General features: G+C 58.5%; 1 protein-coding gene and 1 long non-coding RNA gene across 31 annotated transcripts in view; both read left to right on the plus strand.

Annotated features, from left to right (window-relative positions):
- Positions 1–13,285, plus strand: part of LOC102089333 (sodium/potassium/calcium exchanger 3) — a 208,563-nt gene extending 195,278 nt beyond the window's left edge. For 17 of the 28 annotated variants that reach the window (XM_065059501.1, XM_065059484.1, XM_065059505.1 and 14 more), the window contains 6 exons: positions 741–4,663; positions 6,275–6,580; positions 7,051–7,161; positions 8,001–8,462; positions 8,957–9,172; positions 9,587–13,285. In XM_065059501.1, the coding sequence (XP_064915573.1) occupies positions 741–847 (107 nt within the window). In that variant the 3' untranslated portion in view covers positions 848–4,663; positions 6,275–6,580; positions 7,051–7,161; ... (1 more) ...; positions 8,957–9,172; positions 9,587–13,285. Of the gene's footprint in view, positions 1–740; positions 4,664–6,274; positions 6,581–7,050; positions 7,162–8,000; positions 8,463–8,758; positions 8,913–8,956; positions 9,173–9,586 lie in introns of all 28 variants that reach the window. The other 11 variants (XM_065059490.1, XM_065059491.1, XM_065059485.1 and 8 more) reach the window with 11 other exon arrangements.
- A 344-nt stretch (positions 13,286–13,629) lies between these two features.
- On the plus strand, positions 13,630–18,829 carry LOC135579186 (uncharacterized). Of its 3 annotated transcripts, XR_010471850.1 has the most exons (4): positions 15,112–15,278; positions 15,329–16,371; positions 16,870–16,955; positions 17,168–18,829. It is a non-coding gene; the product is annotated as an uncharacterized LOC135579186 (long non-coding RNA). The 3 variants fall into 3 exon arrangements; XR_010471849.1 differs by lacking the exons at positions 15,112–15,278; positions 15,329–16,371 and adding an exon at positions 13,630–14,311; XR_010471848.1 differs by having other exon boundaries at positions 15,111–16,371.
- Positions 18,830–27,471: the final 8,642 nt, after the last annotated feature.

The following is a 27,471-nucleotide window of genomic DNA, read 5'->3' on the forward strand; positions in this document are numbered from 1 at the left end:
AGTCTCTGATTGCAGTTAATTTCTGTTTTAAAAACTCACGTGACAGCTGGCTGCTTTGGTCAGGGATACAACATATTTTGTGGGTTTTTTGTTTGGTTTGGGTTTTTTTTTTGAAGTGTTTGCTTTTTATTTTTCCTTTTAAATGCCTTTTGAAAGGTAGAAGGGTATTTCCTTAGAGGACATGCTTAGAATTCCCCCAGAGCTGGGGAAGGTGTCAGTTTCCGCAGAGAAACAGACAGCTTCTCCCTGCGGTCTGACCGCTGGCACCTGGCAGAGGAGCTTTCCCGCTGCACCCTGGGAGCGGCGCTCAGGCGGAAGGCGCTGTCCCAGCCCTCGCTTCCCGGGGCTCAGGCCGCGAGCTGCCCCGGCTGCGTGAAGCGTCTGTGCGGCATCTCCCGGCTGCGCTGCCCACGCTGTTCTGCCTCGTGGCACCTCCGTTCCTGTCAAGGCCCATTAAAACCGCGGGTGTTTTGCATGGGGCTTTAAGGCCGTACCTGATCACTCTTGATTGCAGGGTTGGAATGTGAGCCGAGGAAAAGAGGACGTCGGCTTCTGGATTCCTGTTCTGCCCACACAGCCTTGCCGCAGCGTCACTGTCACGTTCGCCGCGGGCCGGCGACGCTCGGCAGTCGCCACGCGTTTCACAGCTGGGCCAGGGAGCCGCGTGCTGTTTGTCGCCGACCCTGCCGAGGATGAGTTTTGGTTCTTGCGTTTCTGATGTCTCTTTTCTTGTTCTACAGAACTACCTTCGTGTTGCATTCCAGGAAGTCAACAGTGGATGTACGGGAAAGACCTTACTAGTAAGACCATATATCACTACCGAAGATGTGTGTCAGCTCTGTGCTGAAAAGTTCAAAGTGGACAATCCAGAGGAATACAGCCTGTTCCTTTTCGTCGACGACACCTGGCAGCAGCTGACAGAGGACACCTACCCTCAGAAAATCAAGGCGGAGCTGCACAGCCGTCCGCAGCCCCAGGTCTTCCACTTTGTCTACAAGCGCATCAACAGCGATCCATACGGTGCCATTTTTCAAAACAACAGTGACTCGGCTTCTTAAAACCAGCAACTCGTCATTTCATTTCTGTTCCTTTGTAACGGCTGGCTGCCTTCCTGAGGAGCTAAAGCAGGCCTTAAACCGTAATGCCTAGAAAACACATGTGGGCCCTTCCTTCGTTGCCTACAGAACCCCATGTAAACCTTGCATAGGGCCAGTCCTGTGGGGTATCCCACCAGCGTCTTAAACAACCCGTGAGGCTCAGTTTCTTGTACCACGGACTCTGTTGCAACATATTGTACTACGGCCCTCTGCAGGTCTTTTGCTGCAATGCGCAAAAATCTGTTTTCTTACGCTCATCCTTTAGCCAAATGCCATTTTGATTTACATGTATGTACACCAGACAAATATTTCAGTAAACTGGCTGGTGTGAGTTCAGTTTCACCAGCACGAGTTGGACAGGACTGTCCGATGCAGGGCATCAATTAACTCATAATTACCTGGATGATTGCATCCTTTCCCAATTTTTTTAATTACACAAAATCACCATGTTTTTATATATATATATATATATATATATATATAATAGGAATTTTATAGCAGTTGCAGGTAAACTGTCAGGGTTGGTTTTTGAAATATTTTTTTAACTATAAAGTATTCTATAATTATGCATGTGATTTTAACATTTAATATACAAGAATAAATCTCTTGCTGGTTTTAGAGTATTGCATTAAAGGTCTCTGTGGTTTCTCTTTTTCCTGTTACAGGAGAGGTCTTATGAAACTTCTGTTATCTGTAAGAAGATTGTAACATTTGCACTGGTGGTTTCAGTGCCTTCGTCTGAACTTGATGTACTCTTATCTCCATTATTTTTATATGCATTGTTTTAGACAGAACGAGGGGTTGGAAGAGGAAACTGAAAGAAGAGGATGTAGAGAAGGGGCAGAGAAAGAATGTCGAGAACCTAATTTAGGCTTAAAATGTGTTAGTCTGCTGGTTCAGGCTCCTTGCAGAACACAAGAGAAAGAGGTTGGTAAGGAACTTCTATGTGAGCAGTGTTGTAGAGTCGCAGAGGGGTTTGTCAGGACCTATCCAGACACTATTTGTCTCAGCAGAGGGTTAAATACATCGGTAAGGTGAAAGAGAACACTACTTTGTGCAGCGTGTCACCAGCGTCAAAACTGTCTCAAGCTGCGGAACGCGTTCTAGCATTTCATGGTTCCAAGTCGCTCGTGTAAATGAGATGTGGAAGTCAGCAAAGATGAAGCGGCATTGACCGTGTGTTTCCGGTGGGTCTGTCCAGGGCCGCCCGTGCCGTGGGAGCCGCCCGGGTCCCGGGCAGCGTACCGCGAGGCAGGCGGTCACGGGAGCGTCGCGTGCAGCACGTGTGCGTGCAGACAGCTGTAGCATTTCTGCCGCTTTGATGTGTATCTGAACCCCCGGCACGTGTTTGTATTTCATTTTGTAAATGGTGAGTTTTGCACATAATAATACATTGTAATACTGAACTATAATTTTGGATGTTGTGCACTGTGGTTTTTGGGCCGCTGGGGTGGGTTCTGTAATTCAGAAACACAAGAGACCGGTGGATGCATCAGCCTCCGCTGCCGTGGCGCTGCGAGGGGCGGGCGGGGAGTGACCCCGTGACGCTGCCCCCGCGGGGAAAACCGCGGCCACGGAACGGGGGCGCGGCGGAACTGCCGCCGTCCTCCGAGGGAGCGCGGGGCCCTGCGCGGAACGAGCAACCCGGGCCAGGCCCCGCCCCCCGCCAGGCCCCGCCTCCTGGAGCCAGACCCCGCCCCCGCGCGGAGCCCCGCCCCCCGCCGACCCCCGGAGCCAGGCCCCGCCCCCCGAGCAATGCCCCTCCGTCAATGAATCCCCGGAGCCAGGCCCCGCCCCCAAGCCAAGCCAAGCCCCCCGAGCTAGGCCCCGCCCCCAGCGCCGCTGCCTCCGCCCGTCAGTGTGCTGGAAGGAAGAGGTCTGTCCTTCCAGAGAAGGACGAGTGGTTCACGGGCGCCCGCCGGAACGGTGCGGCGGTGCGGGCGGGCTGGAACAGCACGGGTGGTGCCCCAGAAGCGCTCCTGCCGCCCAAAGCCCCTTCCGGTGCGGAGAGGCGGCCGATCTTTCATTTTCTTCTTGGCAGTTGCAAGCTTACAGTGTTATTGACCAAGCACAGCGCTTGGGAGCCGTGCCGGCGGGCGTCCCGGGCTGTCTGTAATGGCTGAATCTACTGAATTATTAAACCACATGGAAATCAAAATCTGACCTGTGTGTCCCTGCCCCTCCCCAACGGTTTCTCCCCAAACGTGCCCCACACCCGCGGGGCACCTGCACCCCCACAAAGCGCCCATTGTCCCCCTCTCACTGTCCTCCCCACCCACTCGCGTCTCTGCAGCCCAGCCCCACCGCAGCTGTTTCCCCCGGGAATTTATTTGTACTTTGCAATTGTTTCCGTTTCTACCACCGCTCAGAGTTTCTGTCCCTTCCGTTCTGCTCAGAAGAGCAGCGGTCGCCCGGCCTGTTGGGAAACAGAAATAGGAGGAGACATAAAAAACAGAGAAAGAAATAGAAATGGAAATACAAATTAAATAGAAGAAAACGCCACGCCGAATATGCAAATCGCCTAGGGGTTGGGGCGGGGCGACGAGTGGGCGGAGAGAACGCGAATGGAGATGAAGAGCGAGCCAATCAGGTCGCGCAAGAAAGCTGGAGGGGAGGAGCGGACGGCAGCGGGAAGAACACGGAAATAGCGCCCTTTTCCGCGTGAAGCAGAGGAGCGCGGTTCGTTGTCGCCTTTTAAACGCGGCGGCGGCGGCAAGCCGAGCGGCCGGAGGGCGCGGGGGGGGGAGATCCCGGCAGGGCGGCGAGCCGGCGGGTGAGGATGCAGAGCGGGCCAATCAGATGGCGCGGGAAGGCTGGAGGGCTGGAGGAGCGGAGCGCTGGTTGGCTGCCTAGGCACGTCAGTTGCCATTCTGTCTGCCTATCAGATTACCGTAGGGGCGGGCGTCGAGGGCTGGGTACTGCGCATGCCCCAAAGAGCCAGTGCTGATAGGCGGAGAGATGCTGATTGGCGTGACGCCCGCAGCCAATGATGTTGCCGAAGGGGCGGGCATTGCGGTGTCCCTAGTGCGCATGCCCCAGTCGCGAGCGCTGATAGGCGGCGAGAGAGGTGATTGACGTGTCCCGGGGAGCCAACCGGGTTGAGGAAAAGGGGCGGGTGCTGGGGTCTCCCTAGTGCGCATGCCCAATCCGAGAGCGCTGATAGGCGGAGAGGGGGATGATTGATGTGTCCCGGGGAGCCAACCGGGATGCGGCAAGGGGCGGGTGCTGCAGTCTCCCTAGTGCGCATGCCCAAACCGCGAGCGCTGATAGGTCCGCAGTGTCTCGGGGCCGGGGCCGGGGGGGGAGACCGGGAGCGAACGGGAACGGGGGTCGGGGCGGCTGCGGAGCCCTCGCTGCGGCCGGCGCCCGGGCATCGGGAGGCGGGCGGCTCAGGGCCGCCCTTCGTGAGGTTTCCCGGAGGCGGCAGAAGGGCGGAGGGGAAGGAGGCGACAGCCGGGGACCTCCCGCCGCGGGCGTGTCCGGGGCGCGGCGGCTGTCGGTGCCCGCGGAGCCCGGCGGGACGGCGGGGGAGCGCGAGGGGCACGGAGCGGCGAAAGAGGCGGCAGGTGAGTGCGGCAGCGGCGAGGGTGACCGTGCCGTTGGAACGGGGGGAGCGGGAGGGGCCGGCGCGGCGCGGAGGCGTTCGGTTCCGGTTCCCCCGCCCTTACGGCCGCGCTGGCGAAGCTGCTGGGAGGCGTGCGGTCCGGAGCCGCGTCTCCCTCCGGCGCAGCGCCCGTGCCCGGTGCGGCAGCCCCTCCGGGAGCGGCGCAGCCCCCGTCGGTCGCGGGGACGGTTACAAGCAGAGCTAAGGCGCGGTTGCGGGCGGGCTGGGTGGCGTGGCGAGCGGGGCGCCGCTCCGGCGGGAGCTCGGGGCGAGCCCCGGCGGGTTCCGTGTCCTGCGGGCGCGGCTTTCGCGCCGCGGCTCTCTCTGTGCGCTTTTTTGTTTGGTCGCGTTTGTTTTTTGGGTTTTTTTTGGCGGGATTCCCGCGAAACGCGGCACGACCGCTCGCCCGGGGCTGCCGCGGCGGGTCTCAGTGGCGCCGTCCTGTGGGCAAAGCGCGGTACTGCACCCGGCCGCCCCAACGCGGTGCCGCGGCGCGCCTCGGTGCTGCCGCCCTGTGGCGAAACTCGGGTACTGCAGCGCCCGGCAAGGGGGGGGGCAGAGACGCCGATCGAGCCGAAGCAGTCAGAAGTGCCCGATAAGAAACAAACGTCAGAACCGGTAGGAACTGCGGCTTCATAGTTCTATCAGCGTTGATCTTATGACTCTGATTTTGATGCTAGTCATTTTTACTTACGTTATGCTGCAGTGTTCAGTTTGGTACTGCTATTGGGTAACAAATAATTGTGCTGTACCACAACACAAGATGATAATATTTTGTAGATTTATACTGCCAAAGAATTTGCAAGTATATTGAAAAGGGAGGAATTCAAGAGAGGCTGCCAAGTTAATGTATACTGCGATGAAGTTATAGAAGATCCCATCATTGACCAGTTGTCGTGAGGGAAATGCTTTCTGACCGCCTGCACAGTGTGGGGATATTTTTCACCTTTTAGGCCTTCTGCATGACAAGAGGGAGACGGAAGATTAAGTAACACATTGTTTAGAAGCAGAGTGCTTAGTTTGTATTTAACTAATAGATGTATTGTCAGTGAGAAATGAAACATGTATAACTAACATCATCAATCGTTTCTTAGGCTAGATATATTGTATGTTTAAAATTTCCAAAAATTGTAATTAATATGTAGCAATTGTGTGACTATAAGCAATGCAAGAGCATCCAGTGGTGGGAGCACGACCCCTGGAGCTCCCCAGTGCTGTTGAAATGAACATTGCCTGCTCAACAGTGTAATTGACTCTGCTGTCAAGCTTATTTCTTCGTTTCAGTGCGAGCCCGTCCCGTGGCCTCCCAGGGCTGTCCCCTGTGGCGGTGCTGTGGGGAAGGCGCGAGATGCTTTCCTGCACCAGTGGAAGTGTTTGCTTTTATGCTGAGCGTGTCCTAAACGGTGTCAGTTTGTCTTAATGCCGTCTGGCGTTGCTCCAGTCGCTCTGGTTTTTCAAGGCTGCCTCACTTTTCGAGGCAGCCCATTTCCCTGGAATCCTCCGCTAGCTCAGCTGCTCTCCTGTCCCTTCTTCTGACTAATTCCTCTGCTTTCTCCTGCTCTATTTTTTTCAGACGCTGAACTCTAATTTGGAATTTCTGTTTTTCGGAGGTGGAGCTGTGAACGCCCGATGCTCAGCAGACCCCCCAGTCCAGGCGGGGAATGGAACGTGGGGAGCCGGGTGTGTCCCCAGCTCGCCAGAGCTCCCCTGAGCCTCCTCCCGCGGTCCCGCTCGCCCCGTGCAGCCGCCCCCAGCTCCAGCAGCTCCTGCGAGCCCGTCCCGTGTTCCTGGGCCGCTCCCGAGCCCCACGGTGAAGGCGGCAAGCCGGCCCTCGGCACCTCTCCGGTGACCCCTGCGGAAGGAGCAGGCTCGGGCAGGGGTGAGCCACGGTGCTAACGGCCGCTGCTGCTGCTCCTCTCCCAGAGGCCACGCTGAGGATGTGGCCGTTCGCTCCCACCCCGGGGATGCCGTCGGCTGCGCCCGCCTCGGGCTGGCGAGGCTCGTCTCGTCTCGCAGCGCGGCGGGAAAAGGGACGGGGGAGCGCGTCCCGTCCGTGGACGGGTGCTGCCGCGGCTGGAGCCGGAGAGGTTGGGGAGGGGCAAAGAGGAAGGAGTGCGGGGCCGTGGGCCCGACGTCTGCTTCCTGCGGCGGGCAGGAGAGAGAGCCCCTCTCTCCGGGTGGCGAAGGGTCCCTCTGCGTGGCGTGCAGCCGCCGGGCCGCCGGCGTGCGCGGCAGGGCCCGTGCGCGTGTCCTGGAGCGGGGCGGCTGCGTGGCGAGCGCGCCAGCGCGGCGCCGTGTCCCCGCAGCCTCGTCTCGTGGGAGCCCTGACACCCCAATGTGTTCTCCTAGGCTGAGGACGGCCGAGCGCCCCGAGTTACGGGAGAGGAAGGGAGGAGAGAAGGAGAGGGAGCGTCTGAGCTGTTAGAAGCCTCCTGCCAGCAGCCGAGAGCGAGAGCTGCTGTGAGTCCCTGGCCCTCAGGGCCTTGTCCCCCACTTGCACGTCTCAGTGCCTCCCTGCCCCTCCTTGGTGGTTTTTGGTTTTTTAATTATTATTATTTTTTAATTTTGCTTCCCTGTACCTCTCCTTTTCTCTTTATTTTTGTGTCCTGCTCCATCTTCTGTAGCTGTTTTTCCCTTTTCTGTCTCTGTCTTGATCTGTATCAGTCTCTTTTTTCCCCCCAGTTTCTCTGGCCCGTGCCCTGTTGTTCTTTTCTTCCCTGTGCCTGTACATACAGCTCTTATCTCCCCACCTTCCTATCTCTCTCCTTCCTTCCTAGTCCTTCTCTCTCTATTCGTTTGTCTCGCTCACTGTTGCTGGCGTTTTTTGTTCAGCATCTCAGCGTTCCATTCCTCCTTCCTGTTAATCTCTTGTTCTTTCTGACCTTTAATGCTGCTCCCTGTCCCGCTGTTTCTCACTGTACCCCTGCTCTCTACCCACACTCATTCTTCCCTGTCCTATTGGCCATCCCAGGTTTCTTCCTCCGTCTCCATCCTCTCTCCCGCTGTCTCTCCCGCTGCCCATTTTAGGATTTTTCCCGCCGTCTCTGTCTCCTGCTCCTCGTCTCTGATTTTGGCCTCTCCTTCCCTTTGCCCTGCCTCCCTGGCCCTTTTGCCTTTCTCTCTGTGTCACCTTGTCTTGCTCCCTGTCCCTGTCTTTCTCTGGCAAGCTGATCTGCTCCTTACCCTCCTTTTCAAAGGAGTCTCAAAATCACTTTGTTGGAAAAGATAACTGTGATTTTAAAATATCTTTACCCTTTGAAGAAACGGCCTGCAAAAGATAGTTTTTTTTTCTTTTTCAGTGGGGCAGTTCACAAGGACAGACGGGCTGCTGGACTCCTCAGTACCAACATTCAGGGCGAGGAAGGAGATCTTGGCTATACTTAGGTGATATACGTGTCTGTGTTCTGTGTGTATCTGGGAAAGTGCGTTCTAGGGAACTCAGGCTGCCAATGAGTCAAAAAACGGCCTGGTTGTCTAAAACACGCAAACGCCCCAGTGGCCGTACCAACAACTGTACTAAAGATGGTGCCAAGTACCTTTTCCTCCACTCAGCTGTAGCCTTTGCAAGAAAAAAGGAAGTGTCAGATTCCTATCCAGCTTTGTTCTGGAGGGTTTTTTCCTCTTTCAGCTGGGTGTCCACTGCCACCGTCTCGCTGCGGTCGCCCCGTCTTCTGCTACAGAAGTGAAGACAGGCAGAAAGAACCCGGAGTGGTCTGCCCGTACAAGGCACGGCTAAGACGTGTGTCTGCATGTTTCCTAAGGTACTTGTGGAGTGGACTTTAAGGTTGACATTAAGAATGCACCGACTCTCCTATATTTTTAATACGAAACATTTTGCCACATGTGCTAAGAGTAAGGTCTGTTCCGGAGCACGGTACACCTGTGCAGAGCTTACCTCCCTCTGTGTATTTTCTCTTCCTGAAAGCGTAATCTTCTGTTTCTGTGGGCTTACTATTGAATGATACAGTGGAAATGATTTTGTACTAAAGGAGGAAAGGAGGTGTTTGTAAGAGTTCAGATGTCCTGCTTCAATGACAAACGCTTTGTTCTTTTTCAGTGAACAGGTTTTTAAAGTATCTTAGCTTTTTGAGTGCTATTCTGACTGAGATACGGGCACCTGGGCAGACCGGTTTTGTTCTGCACATTTGCTGGGTTCCCAAGAAGCGCTTTCAGCCTCGTGACTGGTGGCAGTGAGTCCTGGTGTGGTTTGGGTGAGTTCTTGTTTCAATAATGACTTTTTTCTCTTAACGTACAGTGTGTAGTTCTGACTTCAGTTGGTAAGAAACCTTCCAAAACGGCAGTATTCCTCATTCCAAGAAGCTGCGTTTTATGAACCTGCCCTCCGAGTGGATCTTCCCGGGTGATGTGATCGGCAGTGGCCTCACCAGCAACAGGACTGTTCATTTCCTTTGAAACAGCCAACCCAGGTCCATTTCCTTCCACGGGGCCCAGCACGGCAGGCCTGGCGAAGGTCGGTGGCACCGCTGGGCTTTGGGTTCCCGGTTGTGACGGTCGAGCTGTCACAGAAACGTGTTCCCCCGGGTGCTGCAGTGCAGCCAAAAGCGTTAGCGGGTCTGACACTCCTTTTTCGCAGCCTTATGCTGTCCTGCAGGAATGGGGATATTTATTTATTTTTAAGTAAACCCATGTCTTCTATCTCACTGTTTTTCCTATCATCAATGAAATTTGAAACAAAAAAATGGTCTAATTTACATGTTGACTTCCATAGTTATGAGTAATTGCTGAGTAGGTACAGCGTGTAATTAGGTGTACTTAAGCAGATGGGTATTTGTTCTAGACACTTAAAAAGGGGACTGGATGCTGTGAGTGTTTTCCCAGTATTTGGCAGAGCGCTCTGACGCCCTTTCTTTCTGTCTGGTTTCAGTGGCGCGTTTCCCGGGCAGGTCGGGGCTGTGCCTCTTGCCTGGGCCGTGCAGCCACCTGTCCCTGCTCGTCGTGTCACATCCATGTGTGAATCGATATCTGTCTAAATGTACATAATTGTAATAATATGATTGTAACAGTACGCCAACATCTGCAAGTCTAAAAAGATGTGTCCACAGAGGAGGCTAAACAGGTGCGTAAGTATAAATATTCTAGATAAGTGTTGTATATAAGCATAAACAATATTCTGTATAAGTTTAAGCAGATACATACATGTAAATACGTACACAAGTGTGTAGATGTCTAAGTAGATATATATTACAGTGGAAATAGATTTTATATATATATATATTTATATGAAACAAAGATATTCCCTAAATACATGTGTAAAAAGAGACATAAGAGTCAATGTCAGTGATGTACAAGGTTTTTAAAATGCAAAGAAATCCTGTTTACAGAAAGGATTAAGAAACTCGTCCTCCCCTGGAAGTGTCCCTGGCGGGGGCGCTCGAGGGAAGGGCCGGGGCTGCCCCGGGCGGAACGGCACCCGCACCGTGCGGGGCGGGGCGGGCTGCGTGCGAGCCGAGCGCTTTGTTCCGCCACCGCGGCAGCTGGCGCTGCTGCGAGCTCTGAGGGACGGGGGTGACGGTTTTCACTGCTCGCCGGGCGCTGGGTGGGCCCAGTTTAGGTTTCATGTAGTCTAACTTAAGTAAGAGCGTACTGAATAGAATTAGTCACATAGACTTACAGGGCTGTGTGTCTTTTTTGTTTTAAATACACTCTCTGCTTCCTGTTGCTGGAAAGCTGTGACGTTCTGCTCATATTTACCAAAAGCAGCTACAGGTTACACTGAACATCTGTGAGATCACGTGTGGTTTGCACTTCGCAGGGAAAGAAACAGAAAAGAGGAAAAGAAATAGAACGAGAATTAATAGAAATAATAGATAGAAATAGATGGGGTCGAGTAGAAATAGAACAGAACAAAGCGTCGCGCCGGATACGCGAATCTCCTTGGGGCTGGGGCAGGGAGGCGAGTGGGCGGAGAGAATGCAGAGTGAGATTCGAAGCCTGCCAATCAGATTGCGACACGTAAGAGGGGGGCGGGGCGCATGAGCACGATGGGCGGGCCGAGGTGGGGCGGGGAAATGCAAATCAGAGGCGTGGCTACGCAAATAGGGCACTAGAGAGCTCGAACGGGCCGCCGGGAGGTTCCGCCGAGGGGGGTTCTGTGGGTGGGGTGGCTCTCCAGAGCGGATTCTCTGTTGCGGGTTGTCGCGCGTGACTCGTTTGCTGCGGGTGTTCCCGGGTGGTCGCCCCGGTGCAGGTCACCCCCGCACACGCCGCCCGTTCAGCCCTGGCTCCGCGGTGGCGCCCCGGTGCTCCCCGTGCGCCGCCCGCCGGGTGTCGCTGGTGCTGCCGCCCGGTGGCCGCAGCGCGGTACTGCAGCCCGGCGCGGGGAGCGCGGCACCGGCTCAAACCAGAGCCCAAGCCCCGCGCTCGTGGGGCTGCCTGGCAGAGCTGGGCTTGGTTTGGAGCGGGTTTAGTGCCCGTGTCAAATTCCAGAGGAAACTTTGTCTAGTCAGTTAATGGAAACGGTTTTAGTGGCGTGTATTACATGTTAATATACAAAGCAGGGTTACAGTGTTCTATAACATGCATAGGACGTATATTTAAGACCATTCTAGATGTAAACAAGCATTATTGTTTTTATTGGGATCTTTTGGTGTCTAAATTCTTGAGCAGGGAGAAAACACGTGTGAAACTCCTGCTAAACCAGCCGCGGGGTATGGCGGAATGAATGCGGGACAGATCACGTTCAGACGCTCCACTCGTGTTTCGGAGAGCACAGCGCGCGCCCATTCGCACTCGGCGGTCGGTGACTGCACGTCGTGCAAACCGGCGCTGCGCACCCCGTTCCGCTGCCCCGGCCACGGCCGCTCCCGCGCGGCCTTTCTGTCCGAACCCTCACGGGGCGGGGCTGGCACGGGGCTGGCACTGCGCGTGCGCGGGGCCGCCGCGTCTCGGGGGCGGTGCCGGGGCGACCGTTGGGCGGAGCCGCGCGCGGGGCCGGCGCTGGGCGGGGCGGCCATGGCGGGTGGGCCGGGCGCGCGCCGGGGCTGCTCCGCACCGGGCGGGCGGGGAGCGGAGCGGGCGCCGCGCTGCCCCTGGGGCCGCTGCGGATGCCGCGCAGCACGGGGCAGCACCGGCGGCTGCTCCAGCGGCTACTCCAGCCGCGGCGCCGGGCCGGGTTCCTGCGGGGGAAGCCTCGCTGCCGGCGGGATTTTGGTGTTGTGGTTGTTTTTTGGCTGGTTGTTTTGGACGTGTTGGGTTTTCTCGGCTTGCCCTTTGCAGTGGCTTCCAGGGCCGTTATCCGGGACGTGTTGAGGCGTTGTGACCCCGCAGCTGCAGGCGCCGCCCTGTGCGTGCAGCTGCTCCGCGAGTTCGAGACCCCTCAGCGGCTCCTGTGCCCGAGCGGGGCTCCAGCCCGCTCGGCAGAACTGCGCCTGCTCGCGAAGCCTGGCTCGTCAGGCAGGGAAAAATGGCTCAAATTGTACTTTTTTCAGTGGAGCAACTATAAAAATAAGCCAGAGGCTGTCATGGCAGTAACTCAGTGCCAGTGATGTCCGTGTTTCCTTGCTGAGTACCTGACAGCTTCTCTGTGACATGGAAGGGGTGAAGAACACGTGGGAAGTGACCAGAGGCTCGCAGTTGCCAAGGCCAGTGCTGCAGGCTGGCTCCTGGGGTGTCTGATTTCCCTTTGGCTCCTCGTGCACACACACGTACAGCCCACATAGGCCCGCGGCTTTTATCTGAATGGTTTCAGGCAGGGCTGTTGTTTGTAAGAATCTTTTTTAATGACAGACCTGTTCTCATCTGGAACGGATGTGCACTGCGATGTATCTCCAAAGCAAAGCTTGTGGGGCATTGTCACTTTTTCAAACAAGGTGAATATAACCTGCAAAAAACACCCTTGGCATAGAAGCATCTGAACACTTGTAAAGGTCAGGGTTGTGCTTTCTCCGTATAATTCCATAGGTTCAGTGTGTGTCCTCCATCAAATGTCATGGCCTAAAGATGTTGTTATGGCTTTGACACAAATCACTTTGGTGTGTATTAAAACAGAAACGTTTGTGCTTAGAAAAGGTAACGGAAGGTACGGCTTTCCTAACCGAGGATGATGAGAAGCACTGTGGAAACATTGGTTTTCTAACCCTGGATATCCAGGAAAACAAAACGACCAGTTGTTGCGAGATGTTGGTACGGAGGCTGCGCTGCAAGGGAACTGCCCCAGTCTCTGAACGCTCCTGAATTCCGCAGCCCTGCGGCTGCACGGGTGTGAGCTCTGCCGGGAGCTGAGGTGTGCTTGGGAATCCCCGGCAGCAAGGAACAACAGTACCTGCATATTGCTCCTTCTGCACATTGTCTTCGATTAATGCTGACCTGAGGTATTTATCTGCAGTACAACACGGTGTAGATACTAAATCAGGTCTGGAGGCCATCTCAGGAGATGGATTAGCTCATCATTACATCAAAAATAGAAGGAATGCTACTTCCTTGTTTCTTGTGCTTATGTAATAAGGCACATATGTGGTAGTAACAGAGTTCGTGACCCCTGTACTTCATATGCATATAGCAGTGTAAAAATAAGTTATTAAAATTAAACTGGCTTTCAGGTTTTCTGTTTTAATTACTTTTCCAATTTGACTCTTTGTGTTTTTCTTTATCACTGGAGCCCAACCCCACTCACTGTCCCGCGACGGGGGACTCCAGACAAGGGGACGCAGACGCGGGGGCGGCTGCACAGCGGAACTCAGCGGACTTGAGAACCGCTCAGCTGGGTGAGGATCAGACGCGTACAAAGCAGCTTTGCTTCTTAAACAACGAGGATGATGTGCTTTGTTTTGGAAGACATCAGATTTGGGATGTTAAGGAAGCTGTAACTACTTTGGTGTTTCCTTCTCCCCGCAGTCGCATTTCTGGTTCTGTCTGCCGAGTTGTGCTCCTCTCCCGCTCCAGGTGCTGATCGTGGGGTCAGCGTGAGGGGGGGCAGGGAGGGCGGGGGGGGCGTGGGCTTCAATAAGTTTTGTTTGGGGTTTTTTAAATGCCTTTGTTGACCCGTTGTATAAAAACTGATCGCTGCAGTGCTAGTGAGTGAACGGGAGGATGAGCAACAGACTGCAGAAACTGTTTGGGTTTTGGTTTATTGAAAAATTATTATTTAACTCAAAAAGCAATAAGATCTTGCAGTGGCCTTCTAATACTTAGTGGTAGCTTTTTAATATACTGGTTTGGAACTTTGAGATTATATTTGATATTAAGTGGCTGTTCCATTGTGGAATATTGCATTTCAGCATTCCTGGCAGATCTGCAGCTTGATAAAGACCTCAGGCTGTTTGGTTTAATCAGACTTTTGTACATCCCACCTTCACTGTTCAAAGCACCGGCTGCCAATGTGTTTTCTGGTGTTGTCACTTCTTTCTGAGCAAAGACGACAGAGGTAGCATCTCTACTGCTGTTGTCTGTTTTATTTAAATATGGATATTTACAGAAACTTTAACTTGAAAGCTCAGAAAGCTGTGGTCGGTGGTATATCTTTGTCATGTGTGTAATTTCTTATGCAGATATTCTTATGCCAACGAGCACGGAACGTTTGTGAGTGTGACCTGCTGTGTGGTTAGGAGGAAGAAAGATGTGTGAGCTGCAGCAGCAGGAAGGCTGGGGCCGTGTACGCCGGGGGTGCAAACGGCACGAAACGGGCTGCAGCGGCGGAGCCCTTGGTCCCGGGCCGTCCCGGGCGGGCGGCGGAGCCCTCGGTCCCGGGCCGTCCCGGGCAGGCGCAGCCCGAGCGCTCCCGGCCCCGCTGCCGCTGACCCGCCGGGGCCGGGGCCGCGCTGCGGGCGGACAGCGCCGCTCTGCGCCGCCGGCGGCTCCGGGCCGGGAGGGGGGGCGGGGCCCGGTGGCGGGCGCGGACGGGATTGGCTCCTGCGCGGGATGGGCGGGACCACGCTGCAGAAGCGCGCGGGCCGAGGAGCGCGTGCCGCCGGTGCGGCGGCGGGAGCAGCGCGCGAGGAGCGGCGGGGCCGGCGGTGAGCGAGGGGCGGGCGGACAGCGGGGAGACTGGACGGGGCCGCACCGGTCCCGGCTGAGGGGGGAGGCTGGAGGGGGAGGGACGGGCTGGGTTCGGCAGGAGGAAGGCGAGGGGCAGCCAGCCGCAAGAGCGCGGCCCCGGGCCGGGCAAGGGGCGAGGGGGAAACACGCGGGCGGCTGTGAGGGAAGGGACCCCCGGGCTGAGCGCTGCGCGGGGCTCGGGCGGGGCCGTGGGGCGGAGGGGGGAGCCCGTGGTGCCGCAGGGCAGAGGGAGGAAAGCGAGCGGGAGGGGGCAGCGCCGGGTCGGGAGCGGCGCGGGCGGGGCCGGGGCCGCCGTGGGGGCGCCAGGGGTGGGGGGGGCCCTGCCGCGGGGAGGGGCCGGGAACGGGGGGAGCGGCCGAGGAGCCTGAGGGCGGGACGGCGCGGAAGGAGCTTGGGCGGGAAAGGCTGAGGGAGCTCAGGGAGGGGGTGACATCGGGGAGGCTTTGGCGGGAAAGGCTGAGGGACCTCAGGGAGGGGGTGACATCGGGGAGGCTTTGGCGGGAAAGGCTGAGGGACCTCAGGGAGGGGGTGACATCGGGGAGGCTTTGGCGGGAAAGGCTGAGGTGCCTCAGGGAGGGGTGACATCGGGGAGGCTTTGGCGGGAAAGGCTGAGGTGCCTCAGGGAGGAGATGGCGTCGGGGAGGCCGCGGTGGGCGATGCTGCGGTAGCTCAGGACGGGATGGCACTATGCGAGTACGCGGCTGAGGGGAACATGCAGGCCGACTCAGTGTGAGTGATAAAGCATGATTCAACTTTATTGCCCGAGATAGCGTGTATTTATACCAAATACCATAATTATGCATACTTGTCTCTATCTAATAGGCTAAGCACTAAAAGGTTACATTTACTTACTCCACCTACTTGGGTTTAGCTAGCTATGCGCATCCCGCATTCTTCTGACTCTTATCTCTTCAAGGATATCCTGACCCTGCCTTAGTCAGTACTTTTCCGTTCCCCCCTTTCCCACGGCCTAATAGACAAGCTAACTAAGGCCTACTTATGTCAGCTAGAATGGGCTCTGCTCGTACAGCTGCTCGGTGGACTCATGTCCACGCTCCTTGAGCCAATCCCTGACATCTTCCCCCTTTTCTTTTTACGAGCAGAGCCTGCCCAAGTGTCTGCTCTAAAATCTTGTTTTTGATTTGAGTTGTCGCTGGTTGTCGCAGCGTTTGGCTTTGGTGAGGACAGCGTGTGTTTGTCAGCAGTTGGTGTAGGTGGAACCTGGAGGAGAAAGCGATATTTCCGTGCCAGAACTGGTTGGTGTTTGCATGGTATTGTGGCGGTTGTTCCCGCAGGCGATCAGTGCTGGAGTGTTATTGCAGGAAAGGGGATTTTGGAGGCTTGTCTGTGAGATGCACCAGAGGCAGCAGCTGAAAGCGAAAGGCTGAGATTTGGAGGGTTTGTGGGTGGTTTTGGGCGGTTGTCAGTTGAAGAGTTGGCTGTTTGCAGGTGAGGTGTAGGGCAGAGGGTGAAGCTGACCTTGCCTGGGCGGCACAACTGGCTGGGTGTGCAGAGCTGGGGAGAGCGGGCTGCTGCGGGTGACCCTAAAGCTGGAGAACCGGCCGGCAGCTCCAGAGGCTCCCGCTGCCGGGCAGGGCCGTGCAGGCCAGTGCCCTGGGGCACAGCGACGTGACCTCCGCAAGGACCAAAGAGCAGGTGAGGACCGTGGGCATTTGTACTGAGCTGTGACATCTCTAACCCGTGACATTGGGGTCCAGCAAGGAACAAAGAGCAGGTGAGTACCGTGGGCGTTTGTACTGAGCTGTGACATCTCTAACCCGTGACATTGGGGTCCAGCAAGGAACAAAGAGCAGGTGAGTACCGTGGGCGTTTGTACTGAGCTGTGACATCTCTAACCCGTGACATTGGGGTCCAGCAAGTACCAAAGAGCAGGTGAGGACCGTGGGCGTTTGTACTGAGCTGTGACATCTCTAACCAGTGACATTGGGGTCCAGCAAGTACCAAAGAGCAGGTGAGGGCCGTGGGCGTTTGTACTGAGCTGTGACATCTCTAAGGCGTGTGCGGGGGGCCGGGGCCAAGGCAAGGTGGGCGCGCTGTGGGGTGTGGGGGGGTGTCAGCCCCCAGACTTGTCCCCTGTCTGACTGTAGTGCCCGTGGGCTGGTGTAGCTCAGTCCTTCGTGTGTTTCTCTTCAGGTGGAGCAGCGTGCGAAGGAAAAAGGAAGCAGAGGAAGACGGTGAGCCTGCGAGGAAGAGTGTAGCGAGTCGGGCGTGGACTCACGGTAAGGTGCCGTGAGAGACATTAATTACAAACTCAGGTTTGCGTTTATACTCGCTATGATGCTCGCTCAAGCATTTGCTGATTAGCTAGGTTAGACATTACATAAGCGATGTATTTTGTGTTCCCACCAAAGTTGCTGCCAGTAACACATCTTTTGTCTATCATAATCTGTCCCTGCTGCTGTAGCTCAGTCCTCCGTGTGTTTCTCTTCAGGGGAGCAGCGTGCAAAGGAAAAGCGAGGAAGGAGGCAGAGTGATGGATGCAGAGGGTTGGAGCGCACCTGCCGGTCAGGAGGGCTCAGGGAAGAAGACACCGGTGGTGGAACCGCAGGTCAGGAGAGCTCAAGGAGGGAGAAAGGTGATTGTGGCCGTATGGGTTTTTCTAGCTCACACACCAATGAAAACAGTTTGGATAATAAAAGAAATGTATGCAAAACCGATAAGTAAAGGCAGAGAATGTTTATATGCGATGTATGGGATAGACCTGAAGGTGTATTTATTCCTACGACAAAGGAGAATTCGCAATGGTAATTAACTGAGGATGTGAATTTCCAGATTGCATTTGCAACATACCGAGGGAACATATCAGTTTATTACCCTCAACATAAAGTGTGGGCTGAAACTGGTAATTTACCGTTGTGCAGCAAACGCTGCTGTCAGCAACGACCAGTAAGCGACAAGACTGTAATTACTGATGGCTCTGGTCGCTCACGTGAGTTGTAATGACGTGGCTGAACTCAGATACCCAGTGCTGCAAACACAAGGTAGAGAAAGAGACCAAGGGTCCAACAAGTTCTGGAGCTGACAGCTGTTGGGATCGCTGTGAGGTGTTCTGTGACAAACCGTGGAATGTTGGAACTGGCTCGTATTATGCAGCTGGCGTACTTAACCACCTGGAAGCTTCTTTTCTTAAGGAAGAGGACAATCCTCTTTCGATGGCTGAATTGGGAATGCTATGGTTTCTAATAAATCACAGACATCATGGTTATTATGCAATGCACACCCGCTCTCGCACGGCCCTCCCAGGACCTCTTGCGGAAGGCAATAGGAGGGCCGATGCACAAGCTGTGCTGCTCACTGTGCCTGAAGCCTTGCAGCAAGCTAAATGATCACATGAATCCTTTCACCAGAGTGCAAAGGCGTTAAAACGACAATTTCAAATGACAGTGGATCAGGCCAGGAGCGTTCTTATGTCCTGCCCTGATTGCCAGCAGTCGGCACCCGTGCCGTGCACAGAGGGTGTGAATGCAGGAGGGATTGCTGCCAGTGAAGTACGGCCAGCTGGGGTAACGCGTTGTTCTGAATGGGGTAAATATGTACGTGTTTCTGTACGCGCTCATTCCGGATTTCTCGTTGCTGCTGCACGCTGGTGAAAGAGCACGAGATGTCTGTGACGTTGGTTGACATGTTCACTGTTTGAGGAGTTCCACGATATGTAAAACCAAGGAAAGCGGAACGCACGCTGGATTAGAGGAGCGATCCCCGAGTGCCCAGCGCGCTGTAATAGAAGTGCCTGCTGTTTAACACTTTCAAAACAGTGATAGCGAGTCTGTTTGCCGACTTTCCGGTATCATGTTCTGGTGACGAGGACGGGATGATCTGCCTGACCTGCCGTGGTCCCCAGGGTCTCTGGGACCTTGTGCCGGCACCGGGGAATTCCCGGAAGGGACCACGGATCCTGGGACCAGCTCGGACACGGGTGAAACCCCATCGGTGAGATGAGGCGCTTTCACTGTAAAAATAAAGCTTTCCCCCCTTAATTTTTGTCACATATTGTAATTAGAATTAATAGAGATATTGAAGCCCGTCCTAGCTGAACTGGAGAAAAGACAGCAGCCATGTGTATTTTTAAATAAAGAGTAAATCAAGTCTGCTAGCTCATTATCTTTAAGCGTTTTACTGTGGTCACGTCCCTCCCCAGGTTTTGTGTCTGTCGTATCAAGGCCTGACACCCACGGCCACAGGGATGAACCACCATGGGCACAGCACCAGGAACCCGCCTGTGCTGTGCTGTGCGGTCCGTTTCCCAGGGAGCCCGCGGGGTGTCCCCACAGCCGCAGACACAGGTGACCCGGCTGGGTGGTGCCCGCAGAGCACAGTTTGTGTGACCCGACCCGCTGGGCTGCCTGGGAAAGCCGGGGACAAAGGGCCGGGCCGGGGCAGCGGGAGGTTGGTTCCAGCTCACGGAGCAGCTCGCAGCGGCTGCGGAAACAGCCCCGAGCCGGGACGTGCCCCCGGCCGTGTGCTCCCGCCCCACCGCGCGGGTGTCCTGGCTCTGGGCATCGTGGCGCAGGATCGTTTGAGAACCGTTCCTGACCGTGGGTGAGGGCTGGGACTGCCCCGTAACTGCCCAGAGCCGAGTTGTTGCTGCAGACAAGACACGGGCACAGGCACAGGCAATATATTTTACTAGGCCAGAAGACATCTTGAGGAAAAACAATACTTTATAAATGTCGGGGTTTTATCTGTTATCAGTGTGTCTGCCGTGTGCGCGGCTCCGGGAAACCGCGTTCAGGGAGCTCCGGCTGCCCCCGGGCCAAGAAAAGGCCCGCGCTGCGGGGCCCGGGGGGCGCTGCGTGACCGCGCCCGGTGCTGCCGCCTGGTGGCCACAGCCCGGTACTGCAGCTGGGGAGCGGCGCGCTGTGCCCGTGCCGGGGGACGAGGGGGCGCTGCCGCTGCGGGCGGGGTCGTGCTGGTCAGAAAGGGGCGGAGGCGGACGGACGAACCGCCGCGAGACAAAGAAGCCCCGGCTCTCCCGGGGCAGCCCCGCTGCGAAAAGAACGGGCGAGGCGGCAGCAGGAGGCGGCGGCGTCTCCTCGGCCCCGAGCACGGGGGAGAGAAACCTGTCGGACGGAGCTCCTTCGGGCTCTCTCTGTTCACAATGAATTTATGGGTAGGTGACCAGCCGCCCCCCTTTTCCGCGTGAAGCAGAGGAGCGCGGTTCGTTGTCGCCTTTTAAACGCGGCGGCGGCGGCGGCAAGCCGCGCGGCCGGAGGGCGCGGGGGGGGGGGGGCGGTCCCGGCAGGGCGGCGAGCCGGCGGGTGAGGATGCAGAGCGGGCCAATCAGATGGCGCGGGAGGGCTGGAGGGCTGGAGGAGCGGAGCGCTGGTTGGCTGCCTAGGCACGTCAGTTGCCTTTCTGTCTGCCAATCAGATTGCCGGGGGGGCGGGCGTCGAGGGCTGGGTACTGCGCATGCCCCAAAGAGCGAGCGCTGATAGGCGGAGAGATGCTGATTGGCGTGCCGCCCGCAGCCAATGATGTTGCCGAAGGGGCGGGCGTTGCGGCGTCCCTAGTGCGCATGCCCCAGCCGCGATCGCTGATAGGCGGCGAGAGAGGTGATTGACGTGTCCCGGGGAGCCAACCGGGATGCGGCAAGGGGCGGGTGCTGCGGTCTCCCTAGTGCGCATGCCCAAACCGCGAGCGCTGATAGGCGGCGAGAGAGGTGATTGACGTGTCCCGGGGAGCCAACCGGGATGCGGCAAGGGGCGGGAGCTGCGGTCTCCCTACTGCGCATGCCCCAATCGCGAGCTCTGATAGGCGGCGAGAGGGGTGATTGACGTGTCCCGGGGAGCCAACCGGGATGCGGCAAGGGGCGGGAGCTGCGGTCTCCCTACTGCGCATGCCCCAGCCGCGATCGCTGATAGGCGGCGAGAGGGGTGATTGACGTGTCCCGGGGAGCCAACCGGGATGCGGCAAGGGGCGGGTGCTGCGGTCTCCCTACTGCGCATGCCCAAACCGCGAGCGCTGATAGGTCCGCAGTGTCTCGGTGCCGCGCCGTGGGGGGAGACCGGGAGCGAACGGGAACGGGGGTCGGGGCGGCTGCGGAGCGCTCGCTGCGGCCGGCGCCCGGGCATCGGGAGGCGGGCGGCTCAGGGCCGCCCTTCGTGAGGTTTCCCGGAGGCGGCAGAAGGGCGGGGGGGAAGGAGGGGACAGCCGGGGACCTCCCGCCGCGGGCGTCTCCGGGGCGCGGCGGCTGTCGGTGCCCGCGGAGCCCGGCGGGACGGCGGGGGAGCGCGAGGGGAACGGAGCGGCGAAAGAGGCGGCAGGTGAGTGCGGCAGCGGCGAGGGTGACCGTGCCGTTGGAACGGGGGGAGCGGGAGGGGCCGGCGCGGCGCGGCGCGGAGGCGTTCGGTTCCGGTTCCCCCCCCCCCCCGCCCTTACGGCCGCGCTGGCGAAGCTGCTGGGAGGCGTGCGGTCCGGAGCCGCGTCTCCCTCCGGCGCAGCGCCCGTGCCCGGTGCGGCAGCCCCTCCGGGAGCGGCGCAGCCCCCGTCGGTCGCGGGGACGGTTACAAGCAGAGCTAAGGCGCGGTTGCGGGCGGGCTGGGTGGCGTGGCGAGCGGGGCGCCGCTTCGGCGGGAGCTCGGGGCGAGCCCCGGCGGGTTCCGTGTCCTGCGGGCGCGGCTTTCGCGCCGCGGCTCTCTCTGTGCGCTTTTTTGTTTGGTCGCGTTTGTTTTTTGGGTTTTTTTTGGCGGGATTCCCGCGAAACGCGGCACGACCGCTCGCCCGGGGCTGCCGCGGCGGGTCTCAGTGGCGCCGTCCTGTGGGCAAAGCGCGGTACTGCACCCGGCCGCCCCAACGCGGTGCCGCGGCGCGCCTCGGTGCTGCCGCCCTGTGGCGAAACTCGGGTACTGCAGCGCAGGGCAAGGGGGGGGGGCAGAGACGCCGATCGAGCCGCGGGGGTTCGCGGTCGGGTCTGCGCGTGCCGGTGTCCGTCCCCCCCGACGGGGGTCAGGTCCCCATTGGTGTGCAAACGACATCCCTCCCTCGGTGCCTCCTTAAACGTTTAATGACGTAAATATTGCTCCTGCTAACGTTGTCGGCGCGGCTTCTTTCCTCAGTGGATCCGTCCGGCAGTCGGTGGCCCGCGGTTGCTCGGCAACAGCAGAAGCGGATTGAAGGGACCGGCCGCTGGAGGATGCCGAAGCCTCCCGGGTCAGCGATGGGAGCAGCTTTGCGTAAAGCGAGGGGTACGTGAAGCCGGGCGTGCGGTGCCGACCGCCCAGCAGGTAAGGGAAGCTAAAGCTTTACCTCCAGGGACTTCTGCCCAGAAAGCTGAAGAAATTGCTCTCGCGTGAGCTGTAGAGTTACGCAAAGAGAAGAAGATTAGTAGCTGCACTGATTCTAAGCAGGTTTCTTGAAGGGTGCGGGCCCTTGAAGCCGTTTGAAAAGAATAAAGTGTATTAACGGCACAAGGGAGGCAGATTAAACGTGATGCTCCGGTTGCTGGAAGCTGTGCTGTTGCTAGGAGAGTTGCCGTCACGCGTTGCAACGGGCCTCAGAAGGGAAACGCTGCTCAGGAAACTGGCAATAAATTGGCAGGCGCCGCTGTAAAACCAGCCACCGAAAGGACAGAGACCGGTACGGAAGCCGCGTCTCTGAGCCCAGGTGGCCGTGTCCTCCAGCCAACGTCAGGAAACTGTAACAAAGAGGATAAGCAATTAATAGGAGATTAATAGCCCGATCAGAATTAGGGTCCAAAGGAGCCGTCACCGGCGACGGGAGAGCAGCGGCGCCTCGCGGCGCGAGGAGCTGACGTGCTCTGTCGAGATCGGACGAACAGGTAAGAGCGAATTTAGAAGCCCTGTGCGAACGAGGCAGTGGGAAACGTGCCTAGAAAACCATCTTGATGGTGCACACGGGGTACAGACAAGAGCAGCCGGACGAGGGAAACGTACCAGGACAACGCTGGCAAAGGGAGTTCTCCGAGCTGCCTGGAAAAGGGGGGTGTCGATACCGGCCGGCACGAACGGCTCCCTTCTCGGGTCGGCCGGAAGCGTTGCCGTGCCGGGGGGCGGCTGCCGGCCTGCGGGCCGGGGCTGCGGCTGTTTGGGGCGCTGCCCCCGCTTTGTTTTCCTCGGGGACCCCCCCCACGCTCGGGGGCTTGTGGGACGTGCACGTGCGAATGACACGGTGTTCCCAGCTGCTCTGTTCTCTGCCTTGTTTTTTCAGGTGCCTGTCCCTGTTTTCTCTTCCCGCTTTTGAAGAGAAGCTGCCGAGTCAGCGTACGCTGCGGTGAAGTTCTACAAGATGCAGCCCTCAGGAACCGGTTGCTGTGGGGTTGCTCGTGCGGCCAGCTTTTGGTGTCGGTTGTTCCGGCGCTCCGTCGCGGTGTAGAGCCGGCCCCGTACGTAGCGGTGAGGCGTACCGCAGTTCGGTTTGATTCTCGGATAGGCCTCGGCTCTGACTGTGCACTCGAACGCCAAAACCTACAGCGGAAGCTGCGGTGGCTTTAGCGTGCAAGGGGCGCGAGCGCCGTGAAGCCGCCCGTGTGGCCGAGCGTCCCGATCGCGGCGCTGAGCGTTAGACGGACTTGAGCCGCGTGCCGGAATTGTTTTGTTTTGGAGAGGGCGGGATAAACCTGGAGCACAACTTGTGAGGGCGGTACGTCGTGGGCAGGTTTTAGTATTGCCTGTGGAGTGCCGCTAGAAGCGTTCGTAGTTCTTGCTTGTCTCTGTTACAAGATGAGCCGTGTCGTCCTGCGTGACGCGTAACGGGAGGACGGCGCGGTAGCGGTGCTCTGCACAAGAGCCCGTTGGGGGGTATTTTAGCTCGCGGGAAAGGGATTGGGGAACCACCTGGTGGGAATGCGAGGAGAGCAGCCCTGGCGGAATCTGAGGAGCCGAGGCCGTTGTATAAATTGGACAAGGAAGGAAAGGCTGCGGGCAAAGCGCGGTGCTGCACCCGGCCGCCCCAGTGCGGTGCCGCGGCGCGCCTCGGTGCTGCCGCCCTGTGGCGAAACCCGGGTACTGCAGCGCACGGCAAGGGGGGGGGGGCAGATGCCGCGATTGAGAGACGGGGACGGAACTTGATGCAAGCAAAGTGTCCACTTTATTGCTCTTCACACAATTCTTTTATACTGTTACATGCATAACAACTACTATCGTGGATTATGCTGATTGGCACAACAATTAATTATCTCATACATATTACAAAGGCTGAGCTCATGATAGGTTAGTAAGAGCATGCAAATCTGTCCTAGCTCCTTGTTACTATCGTGTCCTGTGTGCTGGGCAAGCTTTACAGGCTGCTTTCTCACAGCCACAAGGTCCTGTTGCTAAACAGGACATTCCCATCTATCATCACAAGTTTCTGCTCTTTGTGCTTACATCTGCATGTTGTAACTTTTCACGGCCCTTAGTAATTTTCCATGCTAACACAACAGGTCTAGTAGCTAGAACTAGCATATTAACTATAGATATATATTTTTGCTAATATCCTATAAGCCTAGATAACCCACAGGCAGAGACGCCGATCGAGCCGCGGGGGTTCGCGGTCGGGTCTGTGCGTGCCGGTGTCCGTCCCCCCCGACGGGGGTCAGGTCCCCATTGGTGTGCAAACGACACCCCTCCCTCGATGGCTCCTTAGGAGGGTTAATCCCAGTCCTCGTTCTTTTGGCAGCGGCGGGTCTGTGACCTCGCGGGAAGCCCAGGCTGCTGCACAGAGCTCGTCGGGAGCGGGAGCCGCGGAGGCGGGGGGCCTCGACGAGCCAGAGCTGCGGCAGACGGAGGGGGCGCGCGCGCTGCCCGGGGGCCGCGTCCGGCGGAGCCGAAGTGACCTGCGGCGGCAACGAGCGGGAGCCGCTCGGAGCTGGAGCGGCCGTTGGCCGCGCCTTCCCTGGGGAGGTGAGCGCGGGGAGCCCGGCCTCTCTCTCCCTCGGGGATTAAACCCGCGCCCGTCCGCGCCCTTCCCGGGGGCGGCGGCGAGGCGGGTTCCCCCGGCTCTCCCGGGGCGGCCCCGCTGCCGGGGGGCGCGGGCGAGGCGGCGGCAGCGCCTCCTCGGTGCCGGGGGGCGGAGGGGAGAGAGACCTGCCGGCCGGAGCCGCGCGGCCCCTCGGGCAGGGCGCTCCCGGTCTCTGGGCCGCAGGCCGGGGGCGGCAGACGGGTTCAGGTGCTCTGGCGTGCTTTTTAGCCAGCGCGGCCTTCTCCGCGCCGTGAAGAAAATCCCGCGCGGTCGATTCCGCTCGCCGCTCGGGAGATGCCGCGTCTCTGGGGCCGTGGACTGGGGAAGAACGTTTGCGAGTTGGAGGGCGCTACAAGATATTCCGCGGGGAAGCCGGAGAAGAGGCAAATTGGCTGCCAGCGGAGTTGCGTTCCTTCGGTTTAGGACGTTCAGCTTGTCCTTCCAGAGAAGGAGCAGTCGTGGGTAGGGCCGAGAGAGGCTTTTAGGCGCGTGATCGGAATTGGAGCCAAATGGCACTCGACGTTGCCGCTGTGGGTCTTGGCTTTCAGTGGTTTCCCCGCGGCTGCCTGGTGTTTGGGAGCTCGGAGCGGGCATTTTTTTTCCCCCAAGGAGAGGCTGTGCTTGAAACAGAACTTGCTTGAAGAAGACAGACGAGGCGGGTGAGGATGCAGAGCGGGCCAATCAGATCTCTCGGGAGGGCTGGAGGGGCGGAGCGCCGATAGGCGGGGAGCATGGCAATTGATGTGCGTAGGCAGCCAATGAGGTTGCCGGGGGGGCGGGCGTTGCGGTGTCCGTACTGCGCATGCCCAACTTGCGCAGTCCTCAGTCAGGTCCGACGCTGAGGCGGGCACCTGGGGGCGGAGCGCGGGAAGGAGCATCCAATAGGAGGACGGCGCGGCGGGGTGGAAAGCAGCCAATCAGAGCGCGCCGTCTCAATCCCGTTTGAACAGCTGCCTCCCTGGCAAACGCGTCCGTGGGGTCCCGGGGCGGGTAGCGGGAGTTAACGGGGAAACGGGGGTCGGGGCGAGGGAGGGGAGGCTGTGGAGCGCTCATTTTGGCCTCTCCGTCCCTTTTGCCTCTCTCTCCCTCTCTCTGTGTCTCCTTGTCTTGCTCCCTGTCCCTGTCTTTCTCTGGTAAGCTGACCTGCTCTTTGCCCTTCTTTTTTTGTGGAATCACAGGCTCCTTCTGCTTGGAAAAGACACGTGCAGTTTTAAATTTGGGTTTGAACTCTAGGGTTTTTTTTCCCCCATTAGCGTAAGTGGACGGCACGTTGTCCTGTGGCTCAATCCCCGTTCTGTTCCGTGGAGCCTTCAGTTTAGGATGTTCAGGTAAGACAGTTTGTCCTTCCAGAGAAGGAGCAGTCACCGGTAGGACCGAGAGAGGCTTTTAAGCGCGTGATCGGAACTGAAGCCAAATGGCACTTGACGTTGCCGCTGTGGGTCTTGGCTTTCACTGGTTTCCCCGCGGCTCCCTGGTGTTGGGGAGCTCGGAGCGGGCACGTTTTTTTCCCCGAGGGGAGGCTGTGCTTAAAAAAGAACGTGTTTCCTCGGAGAAGTGCAAGTCCGCGTGCGTAAGACAGACAAAAACCCCAGCCAGCCTAGTCAAGTTCTGAGCGTGCGTCTGTCAGGCGGCTGCTTTACGTTGAGGAGCGCACAGCCGTGCAATGGTAAGGGCGAAGGGCAACGCAAGACAGAAGGGTTTTTCCTGCTGCGGGTGACCAGCCGCCCCCCTTTTCCGCGTGAAGCAGAGGAGCGCGGTTCGTTGTCGCCTTTTAAACGCGGCGGCGGCGGCGGCAAGCCGCGCGGCCGGAGGGCGCGGGGTGGGGGGGGGGGGTCCCGGCAGGGCGGTGAGCCGGCGGGTGAGGATGCAGAGCGGGCCAATCAGATGGCGCGGGAGGGCTGGAGGGCTGGAGGAACGGAGCGCTGGTTGGCTGCCTAGGCACGTCAGTTGCCTTTCTGTCTGCCAATCAGATTGCCGGGGGGGCGGGCGTCGAGGGCTGGGTACTGCGCATGCCCCAAAGAGCGAGCGCTGATAGGCGGAGAGATGCTGATTGGCGTGCCGCCCGCAGCCAATGATGTTGCCGAAGGGGCGGGCGTTGCGGCGTCCCTAGTGCGCATGCCCCAGCCGCGATCGCTGATAGGCGGCGAGAGAGGTGATTGACGTGTCCCGGGGAGCCAACCGGGATGCGGCAAGGGGCGGGTGCTGCGGTCTCCCTAGTGCGCATGCCCAAACCGCGAGCGCTGATAGGCGGCGAGAGAGGTGATTGACGTGTCCCGGGGAGCCAACCGGGATGCGGCAAGGGGCGGGTGCTGCGGTCTCCCTAGTGCGCATGCCCAAACCGCGAGCGCTGATAGGCGGCGAGAGAGGTGATTGACGTGTCCCAAGGAGCCAACCGGGAAGCGGCAAGGGGCGGGAGCTGCGGTCTCCCTACTGCGCATGCCCCAGCCGCGATCGCTGATAGGCGGCGAGAGGGCTGATTGACGTGTCCCGGGGAGCCAACCGGGATGCGGCAAGGGGCGGGTGCTGCGGTCTCCCTACTGCGCATGCCCAAACCGCGAGCGCTGATAGGTCCGCGGTGTCTCGGTGCCGCGCCGTGGGGGGAGACCGGGAGCGAACGGGAACGGGGGTCGGGGCGGCTGCGGAGCGCTCGCTGCGGCCGGCGCCCGGGCATCGGGAGGCGGGCGGCTCAGGGCCGCCCTTCGTGAGGTTTCCCGGAGGCGGCAGAAGGGCGGGGGGGAAGGAGGGGACAGCCGGGGACCTCCCGCCGCGGGCGTCTCCGGGGCGCGGCGGCTGTCGGTGCCCGCGGAGCCCGGCGGGACGGCGGGGGAGCGCGAGGGG

The sequence above is a fragment of the Columba livia genome, chromosome 3 (genome assembly GCF_036013475.1).
Source record: "Columba livia isolate bColLiv1 breed racing homer chromosome 3, bColLiv1.pat.W.v2, whole genome shotgun sequence".
Taxonomy (NCBI): domain Eukaryota; kingdom Metazoa; phylum Chordata; class Aves; order Columbiformes; family Columbidae; genus Columba; species Columba livia.